General features: G+C 37.9%; 1 protein-coding gene across 2 annotated transcripts in view; it reads left to right on the forward strand.

The window, feature by feature from the left end:
• Window positions 1-17,476, forward strand: part of epb41l5 (erythrocyte membrane protein band 4.1 like 5) — a 39,380-nt gene extending 21,904 nt beyond the window's left edge. For both annotated transcript variants that reach the window (XM_039682940.2, XM_039682941.2), the window contains exons 17-26: window positions 4,974-5,119; window positions 7,444-7,535; window positions 8,849-8,977; window positions 9,754-9,818; window positions 10,845-10,967; window positions 12,750-12,831; window positions 13,822-13,899; window positions 14,058-14,117; window positions 14,345-14,469; window positions 15,945-17,476. In XM_039682940.2, coding sequence (XP_039538874.2) covers window positions 4,974-5,119; window positions 7,444-7,535; window positions 8,849-8,977; window positions 9,754-9,818; window positions 10,845-10,967; window positions 12,750-12,831; window positions 13,822-13,899; window positions 14,058-14,117; window positions 14,345-14,469; window positions 15,945-16,011 — 967 coding nt within the window. In that variant the 3' untranslated portion in view covers window positions 16,012-17,476. The remainder of the gene's footprint in view (window positions 1-4,973; window positions 5,120-7,443; window positions 7,536-8,848; window positions 8,978-9,753; window positions 9,819-10,844; window positions 10,968-12,749; window positions 12,832-13,821; window positions 13,900-14,057; window positions 14,118-14,344; window positions 14,470-15,944) is intronic.

Here is a 17,476-nt window from a genome sequence, read left to right on the forward strand (position 1 = left end):
GGTGAGCTGGTGTGAGGTTGTGGTGCTGGCTGGTGACTGGCGTTGAAGGTGCTTCATGCTGTTTAGCTTTGACGTTGAGCAGATGGCTGCTTCAGCACTGGAGAAAACGCCTGCTGGGCTGACAATATACGAACTCTCTCTTGACGCGAAAGGACTCTTTGTCTCTTACTTTCCCCCTCGTCTTGCTCTATCTCCTGAGGCTGTCTTTGTGGTTATTGTGCTGTGCAGAGCTTTGCCTTAAACTTGAAATATTGAAAATAAATTAAATTGGAAAGTGGGATTATTATTATATAAGTGTTGGATATGTTGTCCTGTCTTATGAATGGAAATGTGATCCTCATTCCTTAATGTTCTAGTTTTTTTTTTTTTTCTTTTCTTTTTTTTCTAAACTCTGTTTTAGTCTGATGTTCTGAAACCCCAGTGGCCTTTTCATAAGGCAAGGTATGTACACTCGTGTTTTCAACCCTTCATAGACTCTCTTCAACCAATCAGTGCATTTCTGAGGGATTTCTTGTGATTGGCTTTGTACCAATTGTTTTTTTTTTCTTGGGCTGGGAAAATCAGTATCAACATCAGTTCTGTTATTGCTTGATTTATAGTCCAAACCAACCAACCTAATCAGTAGGGTACCTGTGATCTCAGCTGGACCAATAGAATGGTTTGTTTTAACTAGGGATGTCCCAATGCCACTTTTTCGCCTATGGGTTGGCCAACTATGATATTGGACTACATGGTCTATAATAAAAGATAATGAATTTCAAACCTGAACCAAACATTTTTTTTTTCAACATTCTGCCATAAGTCTTTAGTCTGCCACTAAAAAATGGCATGTTGTGGCCCCGGTACACTAGCCATGTCAACGAAACAAATGAATGAAAATGTGCTTATCAATGTATATCTAAATTTGCGCATACATCTTTGCAGAACTTCAAAAAAAGAAACCGAAAAGATGCTGCAGGCAATAAACAATTTTTAATATTTTATCAGACAATAACTACAAGGTTTTGCTTTATTATAATTTTCGGGACAATTAGGGCCAGTTTCGGGACAACAGTTTAGATTTTGTGACTGTACCGAATTTTTCGAGACATCTGGTCACCCTATGTGGCGGCGCGCACACAGTCTCCACTCGGACGCGCTCTTCAATCTATCGCCGTTGCGGACTCTCTCCATTCATTCCGGTGAAATCACAAAACATATGTACTAGTCCATCAACAGGATCGCCAGGTCAGCATCTCTGTTGCATCCAGTGCTGCTTTTTAGCTCGCACCAATTAATGAAAAAAGCCCCATCTATGAAAAAGTCTCTTCCGACCACGTTTTCTTTGCTTTTTTCATCGTCTAGTATCACGTCTGAAATGAGCGCAAGTGTCGTCAAATGTTGTTGTTGATGTGTGTGACGTCGTTTCCATAAAGCATGTTGTGATTCTTGCGAGATTTGTCAGGAGTGCTCCTCTCAAACTTGCATTGCTGGTTTTTCCAGCACGTCCCCCCAAGCTTTACTACCAGGACGATTTGCCCTAATATGAGTTTCTTTACCACCAAAATGACTTTGAAGCTGTTATATTAAGGTACAATTCTTGCATAGTGTGCCTTGTCGTAGCAAGAAAAATGCTAATATTCAAGCAATGTTAGAAAGGTATTGGATCTTTTTTTTTTCTCCCCTCCGATCTCCGATCTAGCGTTCTGGGCCAGTATCAGCACAATACCGATGCTGTGAATCGGATCGGGACATCCCTAGTTGTAACTGCCACATGAAGCAGTATGCTCTCAGTTGTTTGCTTTGTGACTGTCCTGTCCTTTCCATCAAACTTGAAACTAATTCAAAGGTGGAACAGACAAGTGGATATCCCTTTTCCACTCCTTTCTGATGACAATTTCTCACTTCTGTTCTTCTTTTCTGAATTGATGCTTTAATTAATGCTCCTCACTAACCAAACAAAACCCCTTCTGCCCAAGCAAGTAAACAGACTAAAAATGCTTTCTTCTCTATGATTTTGTCCACTCAAGTATGTTTTTAAGTCATTCAACCCTCTTTGTCACCTTTCATCTGTTTTACCATCTGCTACCCCATGACCTTGTTTTCCCATTGATCCATTTACATTGCTACATCTTTTCATGCAATAATAAAGTTGTAATTCAAAAATTATAATAATATTGTAGTATTAATGCTAGTAACAGTTATTCTATTAAAATTAATATTACTTAATGAGTCTCAATTACAATATTCAATTACAAAACTCAATTAAAAATATTAATTTTGCTTCTCAACACAATGATTAATTCATGAATAGGATCGAATGAGTGAGATGGATTTAAACTGATATTTTGTTTGAAGATTGATTTGTGAATCTGTTCAACTAATAGTGTGTCTCAATCAGCTCCCTAGTTCAGTAGTCAGGGAAAGGAGTCATTTTAAAGGAGTCTTGATCGTAAAATCCTTCCAGTTCACTGAAACGTTCGCTCCCTAAAAAGTCCCACAATATACCGTGAAAACCAGCAAGCAGCCGAAGCACCAATGCTCACTATGTTCCCTTAACGGAAGTTCTGAAGCGTAAAAACATAAATCACTTGTAACGTAAACTCACTACACATAAAAAAACATCAGAGATATGTTTTTAAAAGGCAAACCATTATTAAATAATATGTCAGCATAAACATACATCGCTAGACAGATAATGAACATAATCTAGCTAACATTTATAATTAAACACTGAAATGTTGCACATAATGAACAAGATGTTTATAATAATGTACTTTAGATAACACTTAATTTAAAAAAAAAAGAATATAATCAATATATGAGTTCTGCTGTTGTACAATGAGGATGTTGTCATGACGCCAGAAATTGTCCGAATGTCTAGCAAGCCAGGGTCATTACTTTCCTTGCCAGTGCCCAATTCGTGTACACGATATACTGGTTCACAATCTGTAATGCTAGGGAGTTTTGAGACGCATTTGGGGATTGAGACACACTCTACTTCATTAAAAGGAACATTATTTGCAAATTGAAGCTCTCAGATGTTTGTTGTTGAATGCAACAGCAGCAGAAGATCTATGATTTATATGACTTAAAAGAGTAGTGCATTCAAATTAGTGCAGTCATCTATAAACATCTTAATATATTTTCTGTATATCATCCTCTGCCTTAGCTCCTTCAACTTTTTATCTCGTTTTATTTCTCTTTTTGTTGCCTACGCTGATTTCTCCAGTATTCCTGTCCCCTCATGCTAACACTCCCCCCTCCTCCACTGACCCATCCAGGCTTCACTTCCCCCCCATTCAATCCCAGCACTGACTCCAGCGTGACTACCAGGCAACTCCCTGCTCCTCCTCTCAGACACGGATGCTGTCACAGCTCCTCCACCCCCGCATTCCTTGGATTCAAACTGAGGGCCAGGGAACGCCAGGATGAAAGGCATATTCTCCGTCTGAGATCAAGTGAAACTACCTGGATTAAAGTCTTCCATTCATTTTTAACCACAGAAAGCGTTCTATGCCCTTCCCCTCTTAGACTGAAACCAGCCAGAGTGAAAAGATAACCTTCATCCTTACTGTGGCTGTGCGACTTGGTCATTATTCAACCAGCTTTGTCACACAGGAAATGTCCTGTTGACATTTTATTTTAGCTATTTATTTGGCATATGTTACACTTTGATCAACATGCTTACAGGTTTACTTGCTTGTTTAGACCTACTGTACATTTAAAACAGTTATTAGGTGCTTTTCACAAATAGGATACAACATAGAGCATTAAAATTTAACCAAATGAAAGTACTTCATTCTTAAGTGTCCACCTCAAGAGGTTGTATTTATTTGAGGTTTGCAATTTTTTAAACCCTATTAGTTTTTGATTAAATAATGTAAGCATTATTAAAAAATGAAAACACCAAAGTGGGTAACAGTTCTGCCTGAATTGGGACCTGTTTATTTTGTGAAGAAAATAATAGTTTTGTGCCTTTAGGGAAACCTACTTTTTGTGGAAAGTGCCACTAAGATTATGTTTCGTTTTAGTATATCTCTGTGTAATCAGAATTATCTGATTATGTAACTTTGCCATAAGTTCTTATTGGGGTGATATAAACATTTTAACCAGTTACCAATGTAAAAGTGCAATATACATGGTTTTTAGATTGTCTACAGTAAAATTATAACCAAAGGACAGCTGTATCTTACATGGCTGTAAGACATATGATTAAAACTACCAAACAAAAGCAATTCCCCATTGTTTGTTTCAGTCTCTCTTTAGGTCTGTGGTATATTTGTTTTGTGTTGGGACTCATGTGATGTTAACGTTTCTGTAAATGTCAGATATGGTCATGTCTCCAGCTTTTTTTTTTTTTAATGAAGTGGTAATTACTTGGTCCATACAGGCACTGAAACATGTATAGTGCATGTACATGTAAAGTGTTTTGGGTTTAGTCAGTGTGGTAAGGAATTACGTGTCTAAAATGTAGCGTCCTTTCCAGAATACATTGCTTTTTCATTACAGACATTAAGCGTGTGTGTGTGGGGGTCGGGGGTGGGGGGTCCTTTAATCTAGATCTAGAGGAATGTGTGTGGTCAGTTGGCACATTACTCTGTTAGATAATGATTCTACTCCATTTGTGTGAGGCTCCTCAGTAATGTCTGCTCAAATTTGATTATAAAGGTTTGATTATACCCTTAGAGTTGTGCAATACATTTCATATACATGTAAATCTATATTGCCCAAGCCTAACACCCATCTAGTTTTGAGTATCTTTCACCGGGTGCGAGTTATTTTCTTTTTAAAAATTTGACCATCACATATTTGGGATGTGATACTGTGCTATTGTCTACATAGCTGTTACTTGAGGTTGACCCAGCTTCAAGGATGTTTGTCCAGGTGAGTCACATTTGTCATATCTGTTGATGTGGATTATGAATGAGCAGCACATAGGGGGTTACATCCTATAACTGACAAATGGTAATTAACCCTTTCATCCTTCACAGCATGCCCTTGGTGACTGATCTCTTGGAGACATGTGTTGATGAGGTTCTTCTGGCCACTGTTTCCACGGTGATGGCAGAAGAAGTGGGACCGAGTGATGCTCATACCACAGCCAGCACAGTCACTGAGGAGACCCTCTCTCTGGCTGGTCAGTTAACACATCACAGATACAATGGGATGCGCAAACAGAAATTTTGGGCAATGTTTCGTCCAAATGTAAAATTAAATAGACAGTTTCAAAGGAAAAATCAGGCAACAAAACAATTGTATAATGTACATTAGTGTTTAGTGCTTTTAACCTGACACAAGAAAAAGAGTTTATAATTTGAACTGGGTAAAAAGTTAAGCACTGGTATTGTCTGCTTCCAGAATAGGCCAATTCAGGTTACAGAATAATAAAGAACTGCAATATTGACCAGTGGAGAATTCACATCAGCTGTGTGTGTGCTTGGCCATCATCAAGTGGTGTTTCAGACTGGACTTGCTGTGATGATGATAGCTCCGTTCACAACGACAAAACACACAGATCACTTTGGTTTTGTCAATGGGACCATGTGGCAACTTTTAAAAAGTAAACTTTCCATTCAGAATTTTATTGGCATCCATTTCGGCGTCTCGTGCTTGTCATCCACTCAGATTGTAACGTTAACCAACTATTTGGCCGGCTTGCAAGCCCAATCAAGTGGGTGTGGCGTCGTGCCTGTTGTTTTGTTTCTGGTCTAGCTAGATCCACTTGCGCTTTGGTCGACGAAGCAACAAAAGGTCCTGGGTGCATGCCACGTCCTGTTAGCCTGGATGCCAGCCCGAACTCCACCCACAACATTTTTTTGGTCGGGAAGTTCGGTCTGGACTCGATCCATTGAGCAGTAATTATGATCAGTCAAAAAATGATTGGGCCAATCAAATTGCCAGGGCGGGCTTTGTACGATGATGGACAGATGATCTGCAGGGACGTAATCATCACGTTATCAAAGAGCGCTTGTCAAAGATGACTGCAGCTGGAGAATTGAGATGTATAGATTCCGCTGTCACGTCTTTTGTAAAATAAATCGACAGCGCATTAATTTTTTCATAGTCAAACAGAGAACTGCAATCAAGGCATTTGTCGATCGGAAAAATATTTTTGGCATCCTTCCTACATGATTCGGGAAAGGTTTAACTTATTAGCTGGCTCTGACGGTCGTTAAGAAGATGGGACGTAATGAAAAGCCTGTGGTCGTTGTGGTTACTCCTTTGGTGGCACTCATGTAGAAATAAGTAAAAGAAGCAACAGTCGTTATTTAACTTCAAAAATAAATAAAGTTAGGCTACGTTCTGTATTTGAAAACTGTGCTATGCAAAGGAGTTGACTTACTGCGTTGCTCTGATTGGTTGTAGGTTTACCGACTATCCAATTGAGTGCAGAGGTTTTTTTTTTTCCTGGTTCGGTTACGACACGCCTCATAATCAAAGCCCAACGGAGGAGTTTCAGACTCATATTCTCTCTTGAATATGAGTATGACGAAGTCAGGCTAACGTCCTGTTGTAAAAGTATGTGAAAAAAAAAAAGTCTGTTAATCGCACGAAAATGGGTTTGTGTTAACGCCATTAATAATGTGTTTAACTGACAGCCCTAATAGATAGTTGACATTTATTTATTTTGTTCAGACATACAGCAAATCATAAAGTAGCTTAAGTGCCATCTGACTTTTAATGCATGGCTCTTTCACAAACAAAAGATTTGGTTTTCACAGATTAACTTGCATGTCCTACTTTAAGGTTTAAAGGTGATTCTCAGGACACGTCTTGCACTCCGTAGTGTTGTGATACGTCATATTCATGTAGGAGCTGTAGCAGTGGTGATGAGAAAACGTGCTTGAGCAACAGAAAGGAGAAATCGATCTAGTCGAACTGGACACGCAAATGAGGCGAAATCGTGCCACAGGACCTCTAGACCCGCGTCTTTACATTGACTTAACATTGAAATCACTCACTTCTGGCTCTATCCGCGTTTGATGTGAACGCAGCAGTTACATAATAAAATATTGATCACAAATGATTGGTCACTTAATAGTAAAAAATAGTAGAATCTACTAATAATTATATATGAGTAAATCATTTTTTACCGATGCAAATGTGTTATAAACGATGCATCGCAATACAAATGCCAACTTGTATTGATGCACACTATATATTTGAATTAATTTATATATTTGAATTAATCATTTTATTTATATAAAATATCTAAAGGCTTTATGAAACAAACTACTATTTGCATTAGCCTATATTTTGCTTGGTTTTTAATTTGATTATTTCAACAGTGCTGCATTTACATTCTGTACGGTTATGGTGATGTCACGCTCTGCCTTTCCATTGTCTGAACCAATTAACACACGAGTGAACATGTTTTAATCCCCACACATGTACATGTGTTTCCATCTGTATGGCCTCTCATTGTTTAGTGATGATTACTGTATCTGTTCTCATCCACAGAGGCTGCAGCTCGACTCAAACAACTAGAGATCGAAAATAGTCCAGTGTCTGCTCCAGCCAGAACCAATGTCAACCTCAACATGAACAACCAGGTCAGTTCAGCCATCCATAAGCCCCCACAAAGACTGAGAACAAATCTTTTTGAAAATGACTTCACAGCATCTGGTTAAAGCTTGACAGACTTACAAGGAGTAGACACTGTGTTGGCCACTATGCCACTCTAACCTAAGGATGTATTTTACATTAAAGGTGCAGTGTGTATTTTTTAATGACATCTAGCTGTTCGGTTACGAGTTGCACTAAGGGCTCAGCTAGTCGTCTGAGACAGCAGAGAAAATAGCCAGAGTAAGCCAAGAGTGTGTAACATTGTCACTGTTTCTGTACCACAGTCCATTATAAACCACATCATGGATAAAGTTTACAAAGCCATAGTCAGGTGAGGATCAAGGGTCTTAATATATAATAATAGTAATCAGTTGATTGTCTCACAAACATAACCAGCACATTTCTCCCCACATAGCAAACCCATAATACAGCGAGGGAAAAGAACCACATGAAACTATGCAACTATATATTTTTCTAACGGGGTAGTACAAGTTTAGCTGGCTAAATATGAGCTGTACTATGGCTGAGCTGGTTAAAGCATAAAGCCTTGTTTAAACTCGACGCGTCCGCATGAACCCAGAGGTCCGCGTGGCAAAAATGATATGATTGTGACAGCGCATGCACCTCCGCATCCCCTAGACACTATTCACTACACACAATATGCTTTTTTTCTCTGATTTTGAAAACTCTTCACAATCGACTTAAAATGCTTCCAAGATTGAATTGTTCGGGTCGATTGATCGACGGGTTGATGATTCCTGTATCATACTGTTTTACTGTCAATGACAAGAGTACTAATCAGCTGTCTCACGAACGTATCCCCTAGGGCTGGGAAAAAAAATCGATTTGATTTAAAAATCGAGTTGGTTGGTCAAATCGATTAATATTTTTTAAAAAATAGATTTTTTTTTTTGATTTTTTTTTTCTCCCCATCTTCAGTGGGTGCCTGGGGTTATGTAGATATAAATGTCTCATTCTAAGGTAATAAACATTATGGTTTATTAAGTAAATTCTTTATACACCACTGAAAACCTAGTTATGGATGTCATATTGTATTTCTGTTTATAGATAATCAACATGTTTACACATTGCACCTTTAAATGTGAATAGGGAAGATGATTCCTCATGTTATTACTGCAGTCAGTGATATCTATATGTTTTCCAGCTCAGTGCTACGTACGGTCTTTTTTTTAACCTGATATTTATTTCAGCCTTCTATATATTTAAGCAATTAACAGAACACAAAAACAATGTTGATACATATTCATCATCACACATTGAATCTTTGATTTATGTGCAGGAGGAAGTGGTGAAACTGACAGAGAAAAGTTTAAATAGTGTGGGCAACAGTCCTGTCCTGAACCAGCTCAAACCTCCTGATGAACTCAAGAGCAACATCCTGAAAGCTCAGGCAGAGGCAGCACTCAAGGTATTCAAAAACTCTCACAGGCAGAATTAGTTTTTACATGCGCAGGATTATATTAGCCTATTCTAGGAAAGTTTGCTGTTTGTCTTCCTTGAGGGGGTGTGAGGGGGGTCATTCACACACACTAGTCTACATCGCGATTTGATTTCCAGTGTACTGAACCGCTTTCTATTTATTCGTCGAAAATATACAGTAAATTCCTTTTTTATGACTGGATTTCGTCAGCATTTTAGGGGGGGGGGGGCGGGGGTCGTTTTTGAGGGGGCGGGCCGCCCCCTAAAACAATGGTAGGGGAAACACTGCATTCACTCAAGAGTAGTGAAGTCAGGCTAGCTGCAGCCATCACCAAGGGCCAACCAGTGACAACGAAGCGAACGCAGGCCATTAGTGTGACATGCGTAAACCAATGGTGTAAACAATTTTTACAGGTTTTTATTTAAAAGAAATAATGGAGCCTATGCATTGTATATTCGCAATATTTATTATATTATAATTTATATTATTTTATTGCATTTGTATTTGTTGTTTGAAGAGTAAAATAAAAATTGAATCGGTCTTAATGCAAGTTTACAACCGGCAAGGCGGTCAGAGAAAAATAAATAAATAATTGGGTCGGTCCTAAATTGACACGGTCGGTCGGGTTACGGCAAACAAGAAAATTAAGGATGGCCTAACAAAATTAATACTTTTGCAAGCCACTGCATGTTAATGTCAGGTATACTATTGCATGAAGACTTGCATGCATATGTTTGAAAATGTTCAAAAATATCTTTGTTCAGGATTCTAGAGATGAGCTTGGATTGACTCCAGACAAGAACTGTAACCTACATGAGGCAGCAGCCAGGTATGATGTGTTTCGGGTGAGAGAACGCTGCTGTGCAAACTGTTTTTGGGTGAAATATTTCCTTTATGCACTACGATTATAAATGACAATGTAGCAGCTGAAATTCAAGGTCAGACATTGTTTTTGATACATTATAATATGTGATGCAATCTGGGAAAACCCACCACATGGTGAAATTTGACATGTTACAGGTTATTACATATTATGGTTATCTGAAGTCAGCTGATCGCTATGATTTTCAGGAATGGAATTTTGAGAAAAACAGGTTTAATAACTTGTCGCGTCCTGCTAGCAGGATGACTGGCACTCCCTTTTTTATTGCCTTTTTTCATAACACATATTTTAGTAATCATCATAGATTAGGTATCATTCGAAAGCTTACGAATTCAAAATTCAACCTGTGAAAACCGTTTTGAAATTGGATGATTGAGAGGCGAGCAAGGTCTTTTAAACGAGCAGTTTCAAACTCTGTTGTTATCTTGTGCTCCGCATCACACCACACGATAACGCTGGATAAAAATAAAGAAAGACAAAATTGCGGGCTGTTGTAGTTCACCCAGGACTGGACTTTATTCTGTTATGTTGTTTATTTTGATAGCGGAACTGTCTTTGTTGTGTTAAAAGAAGGAGAGCTAAACGGGAGATTTGTGTTTCCCCCTCTGCTCCGCCGCCATGCGTGTTCTTAAAGAGAAACACAGTCTTTTCAACTGGACATCGCTATTTTTCGGCATTAAACTAGTGAATTTTCCCAAGATATATTCAGAGATGATAAACAAAATGTTATAGAATAATAATTTAATAAAAACCAGATTTTGAGAAAAAAAACGGACATTCAATCTATATTTGGTTCTTACTGAAAACATACCAGCGCGACATCTGACGGGTTTTCCGAGATAGCATCACATGTGTCTTGTTGTAACAGTTGACAGATAACATATAGACACAAACATTATAATAGTTGCATGATTGTTATAAAAAAAAAAAAAAATGATAAGATAAGATGGTGGATGTTTGTCTCTTTTTCAGACTGATTTGTCTTGGGGGGCGTATGGGAAGCACAACCTCTCTGCCAGTGAGTGGGAGAGTGGAGCGGCAGGAGTCCTGGGACCTGTTCAAACAGCCCGGCCGGCTGCCCTGCTCTACTAGCAGGTGAGACTACAGCACAGTGAGCACACAAAACCTAGTCCAAGTACAGTGAGAAGATTGTGCTACATAGAAGCATCGCTTTGTTGTTTGATTGTGTGGATTATGACATAGTGGGATCAAATGGTAGTGGGCCTGTAATTCTCCTGGGACAGTGGAGCACAAGCAGGCAGTCATAAACGGGGGCACGCCCAGATTAAAGGAGCCACCTGGTCCCCCCATCAGCAAGCCAGAGCTTGTTTTATTTCTTCTCTATATGATCATACACTACAACCATTCAAATGTTGGAGTTTTTTTTTTTCTTTTTTTTTTCCAATCAAAGAAATCAATACTTTTATTCAAGGATGCATTAAATTGACCAAAAGTGACAGTAATGACAATTATGATGTTACAAAAAATATATTTCAAATAAATGCTTTTGAATTCCTATTTATCAAAAAATCTTGAAAAAAATGTGTCATGATTTCCACAAAAAATATTAACAGCTGATAATAATAAGAAATGTTTCTTTAGCACCAAATCAGCATATTAGAATGATTTCATGCGACACTGAAGACTGGATTAATGATGTTAAATTCAGTTTTGCATCATAGGAATAGTGTTTTAGTACAGTTTGTTAAAAAAAAAAAAAACTTTTTTACCAACTGAACAATAACTGCTATGATTATTTACAATAAAATACAACTTATAAAAGAAACTACCGGTAATTCACATCATTTTACTGACATGTCTAAAGACCCTACCTTGTGGTGAACCAAAAACTTTCCTTAATCTAGCATTAACCTATCCTTAATATAGCTTGCTGTTGCCATCTAGTGGCAGCTGTTGATAGGTAGTTACCGATGGGTCATTTTTTTTTTTACAGTCTATGGTCATATTGCTGTGGTCTGCCTGGAAACATGTTCTTATGTAAACGTATATACCCATGCCATAGATTGACTGTACAATTTGCTGTGTACACCGACATTCAGCTCTGATAAGTCAAATGATAATAGAAAGATATGTAAAATGAGTCTTAATGTGGACAATGTTTTTTTCTCTCTCTGTTCTACATTAGCTGCAGATTTTGTTTACAATGTTAATTAAATCAATCAAATGTGACTAATTGTTGAAATTATATACCAAATGAAAAACAGTTATAATGGAAAAAATCAAGAGATTTAATTATTATTTATTAGTGATGCCCACATCAGATGCTCAATTTGTAGACACCAAAATTATGGGTTTGATTCCTGGGGAAAACACACACTGGCAAAGTCATCTGCCAAATGTGTGAATAATTTGTACCTTTACCATGTTACCCACTTTGTCAAGGCTGATTTGCTCTGGTGGGAAGCCATCCATATGTGCACACACACACACACAAACCCATAATCATCAGTAATCACAAATGACCTCTGAGTCATTTCCTCAAACACTTCATAAGAGGTGTTCTTAGGTTTCAATCAAGGGTGAATAATCATTGTGATATCATTGTATGTCTTGAATGAACACTAATGAATTATAGATTGGAAAGTGCTTTGAAAGGTTTTCCATGTGTTTTGTGCTCTTTACCGGTGATCAAATCAAAAGGTTGTGTTTCCATAGCTCTTCTCAGACATTCTTCATCACTAATGAGAAGACCTAAATATTATTGTTAGCTTGTTTGTTTGTTTTTATTGTTACAAAAAATGGACAAGAACAACTTCAACAATGCTATTGTTTAAACATAATGGCATCTTCAAGATTCTCTCACAAGAAAAATCATTGGGCACTCCCATAAACAATCTATTCATTGTCTGCCCTTAGCCTGGAAGAGAACGCAGACGACTTCATTTCTTCTGTGCCGCATCTGTCATCAGACCCACTGAATGAAACCCAGTCATCCAAGGTAACAAAAGTGGCTTAATGTCATTCCAGCTGCTGGCATGCTGTAATGAGAGTCACCAGCAGCTGTCAACATACACCATCATTTACTCACTCACTGCTGACACGTGCTCTTCTTTACAGGGAAATTAAATTTCAGCAGGCACGTCAATAGAGTGCTGCAAGGATTACATATTGTAGGCCAGCCCAGAAATTCGCATCATCCTAGTTCCCTTGCCAAAAAAAACCCAATAGGATTGGCTTTTGGATTATTGCAGAAAATAAGCTCTGCAATCAACAAAAGTTTATGATACAAATGATAATCTTAACAAATCATCACAACTTTTTATGAATTTTGAAGCCTAGATAAAATCGGCAGAAGTAAAAAAGCAAAGATTGGGCTATAAACAATCTCAGCCATGGTCGCACAACTTAAACGTCACCATTGTCACCAGCTTTTGTCAACTCTTTCAGTCTTTATTTAAAATCTACAAGAAGGTGAAAATCCAGCCAGAAAGCATACCATTTTGAGAGATAGAGTCGTCTAGTAGACGGCGCTCTAGCCTGCTTGATAAGGTTTTAGAACCTAGAGGTTCCCATCTTACATGCTAAACTACTTTCGGTCTAAAATCAGTATTGTCTGCCCGTTGCTTCGGCTCAGAATACTACAACCGCTGGCTGTCATGTGACATCAGTGGGTTAGTTGGAATGTTTTGAAGCATCGAAAATACATTTTGGTCCAAAAATAACAAAAACTATGACTTTATTCAGGATTGTATTCTCTTCCGGTTCTGTTGTCAATTTTGCATTCAGTGATGCTGTTGAAAGGCACAGAAAGACAGAAACAGAAAGACACTGTTGTTCTTTCTGGATTTGTTGAAATTTTGTTTTCTAATGATTACAAAATGCTGTAAAACTCTTTGATCTCTAGATTTGTATTTCCTGCAGGAAAAAGACATCGAATGTGCTTTTGGTTGGCATTCCCTTTTAGAGCATGTGGCTTTTTATAATGCAGGTCAATGTTCAGGATCCTGAGCCGCTGACAGCCCCTCTGACTGATAACCTGATAGACTTCACAGACCCCATTCCTGTAGTAAGTTCAGCACTGAAACAATAAGCTTCTGCTGCTTATAGAAAGCCAATGTTTACTGTTTGTCCATATGATTGACTGTATGGCACAATAATGCCTGTTATAAGTTTTTCCACGTTGCTAAAGTATTAAAATTTATGGAAACATTTAAATTGACACAGGTGCCAGCCCCCAAACCCACAATCACTCCTCGATGGATCATTCCAGCTTCAGCACCTACAGTGAGTTTACTGCTAAAATCTCTAATTTCTCTGCAGTTCTGTTTTTGCACTCTGTAGATTTATACATTTAGTAAAAGCTTTAATATTTTATCTGATGATGTTGACTCAGATAACTTACTATCAAGCCACAGTTCAGTGGAGCGTGCAGTTTCGTTATCCTCACCTCTCACATTTCTATTAGTTAATTTAGTGACTGACTGTCCCCCTGCTTCCTCTCTCTCATCTAGCTGTCTGGCACCTTTACTAACGGCCTCCTAGACTGTACAGCAGAGATGTCATCTCAACATCCTGAGGGGGCTGCTATTTCCCCACTCCCCCATCTCTCTCACACTCACAATGTGATTGCAACCAGGTTTGTTTAATCCTTGCTTTATTACCTTTCTCTGGTCTGTGAGGACAGTTGTACTTTTACTTTCTGAAGCAATTGGATTCACCACTTGCGATAAAACCAAGGGGAGTCAGGCTGTTTTTACACCATTATGTGGGCGTGCTTTTTCCACTGAAGTTGTGTGTTCCGTTTAATACACTACCGTTCGAAAGTTTGGGGTTGGTACATTTTTAGTTATCTCTTTTGCTCACCAAGATTGCATTTATGTGAAAAATGTATTACAACTTAAAATAACTGTTTTCTATTATTTGAACATATTTTAAAATGTAATTTATCACCATGATGGCAAACCTGACTTTTCAGCATCATTACTACAGTCTTCTTTAGTGTCACATAATCCTTTAGAAATCATTTTAAGGCCCTGTTTACACCAGGTATTAAGATGTATTTTGGTGAATCATATCACAAGTAGTCGAGGGAGACATCTCTGTTTACACCTGGTGTTTTAATCTGTCTCTTTTGTCCACTTTCAACCACTTCTGTCCTGATATCTTTGAGGGTAGTGTCTATGAGCAGGTTAAATGTGTTTTCTCTGGTATTTCGATCTAATGGATAAAATAAGCTTGCGCATTGTACATTATTAAAGTTAAAGGAGATGATGAAAAAACATACAGAGAGCAGCAGTTTTTGTTTCAGCTCTGAAAGCTGCAAGACCAAGCCAAATGTGGTGAGCATGTGATAGAAATTAGGAATGGTGACAGAACATTGTGCTTTGTACGTTTTTCGTCTTCATGCCAAACTTGGGTCTCCAACAAAGTTTATATCCCATTTGGCTAGTGCGCTTTCCATAATGTTTTACCCATTTGGTCAGTAGGCGGTCTTTTCGAGGTTGTTGGAACATATTCGACCACATGAGCGTCTACACTAAGAAAGCAATCTGGTCGAATGCTTTTTGACTACCTCTGGAAGTGGAGCTTAAAATGTTTTAGACCCTGTTTTACACCTGTAGCGTCATCCACTTGTGATCCGATCAATCAAAAATCAAAATATCTTAATACCATGTAAACAGGGCCTAATGCTGATTTGGTGCTCACAGAACATTTCTAATTACTATTAATGCTGAAAATATTTGTGCCACTTCATATTTTTGTGGAAACCATTTTCAGGATTTTTAATGAATAGTTTAAATGAACAGCATTTATATGGAATAGAAATATTCTGTAACATTATTAAAGTCTTGTATTGTATCTTGTAAGACTGTATATATATATTTATATATATATTTAATGCATCCTTGCTAAATACAAGTGTTCATTTCTTAAAAAAAAGAATCATACAGTACCCTAACTTTTGAACAGTAATGTGCATGCAGCATATAAATTGCAAATGTTTTAGTATATCAAAAATTGCTTTAACTTTAAAGAATTCAATTCGATTTTTTTTTTTTTTTTTTTTGAAGTATGTTTTAACCTGCCAATTGCTGAATTGATCTTTGACAGTATTGTGGCTCACCCAGCCAAGGACGACAGCCACAAGCCCAAAGGTCTGCTGACCACTGAACTCTGAGACGCATTGAGAACATGCCCAACATCTGTCACTGGACCATCACAAGTTGTCCTTTGATTACTGCATTCCAGTTAAACATATTCCAGTGCAGGCACAGACAGATGGAGCCTGGGCATGCACAGTGTTGCAATTCCATCTTCAAGAATGCTGACTTTGTACTGAAGGCATCCACAAGCTCAGATCTCAATGCGGATAACAATTCAACTCCATTGCTCAAAGAGTTAGCAGTCCAGTGTTTGGCACTAGGCACCATTCCTTTAATAACTTGTATACCTCTTTTGAGTGACTACAGCCCTTTGTTGTAGCAGCAGCACATATAAGACCCTGTCCTGTTGCGATTGGATGTTTGATGTAGAACTTTTGATCCACCTGCTCTCCACTTCCTGTTGAAATCTTCTTTGATTGGATGGCTGCGAAAGAGCTTGTGAATGCGCTTGGATCACAATGCCCCACTGACTATTTTTGTTCTAGAGTATTTCTTCCTACAGAAAAATATATTTTTTATCTTTGCCTTTCTTTTGTTCTGCTTTGTGTTCTTACGAGAAGTAGCTGCACTAATTTTTACGCTTTTAAGTACTGTACTCTAAACTGGAAGGTTGTTAGAGCACCATTGTGTAGCATTGGGCAACATGCAGTCATTGAGCCAAGATTTGCTGTTTGAACCTTTTATCAATGCTGTTTTTATCCAAACGTAGTTATGACCTGCCTTATTTTAATAGTTCATATAAGATTTTAAATGTACATGAACATATTACAACATAACGTATTGTAATGTAGTTTGTCATCTACTGTATTTAGTTGACGTGTTTCACTGTGTAGTTTTAAGTGTGCTTCACTGTGATTATAAATGCTGTATTAGATGTGATGAGAGACACAGGAGCCACTGAGACCTCTGGCAGCCACTGGCTCTTACAGTATCAAACCTGTGGAAGACTTGGACAATGTAAACAAATTCAAATATTTTTAATTTTGATATAGTGGGGGGAATTACCACTTGCAGTCTATGCCAGCAGTTACCACAAAACAAGAGGCCTTTCATGGACCCTTCTTCCTCCACTAAGTTCCACAAGATTTTTGCTGCTATTTTTCAGCACACTGAAAAGTACAACATTGGTGTAATCACTGGATCTGTAATCACTGGGATGAAATGTTTGGAGGTCAAATATAAATGTTTTTATACAGTCAATTATCAAAGGTTGTTTATATGGTCTACATATTCTGATTTTGTACTCCCTGCTTTAGTGGAAGTGCTTGATCACAGAAGGCAGTTGTAGCTGGATTCCATTATTGTGCTAATTACTTTTGTTCTCCAAGTCTCACACTGTAGTCTTATTTACATATATTAATGATCTGTATATGTCACAGCAATACTCTGTTTAATATAAATACACTTGACTGTAAGCCTTGTCAAATTTTGTATGATGTGATAATTTCCACAAGTAAAGCATTTTAATGTTGTTATTGA

This window comes from Pimephales promelas, chromosome 7, assembly GCF_988280905.1.
Source record: "Pimephales promelas chromosome 7, fPimPro1.hap1.1, whole genome shotgun sequence".
NCBI classification, from domain to species: domain Eukaryota; kingdom Metazoa; phylum Chordata; class Actinopteri; order Cypriniformes; family Leuciscidae; genus Pimephales; species Pimephales promelas.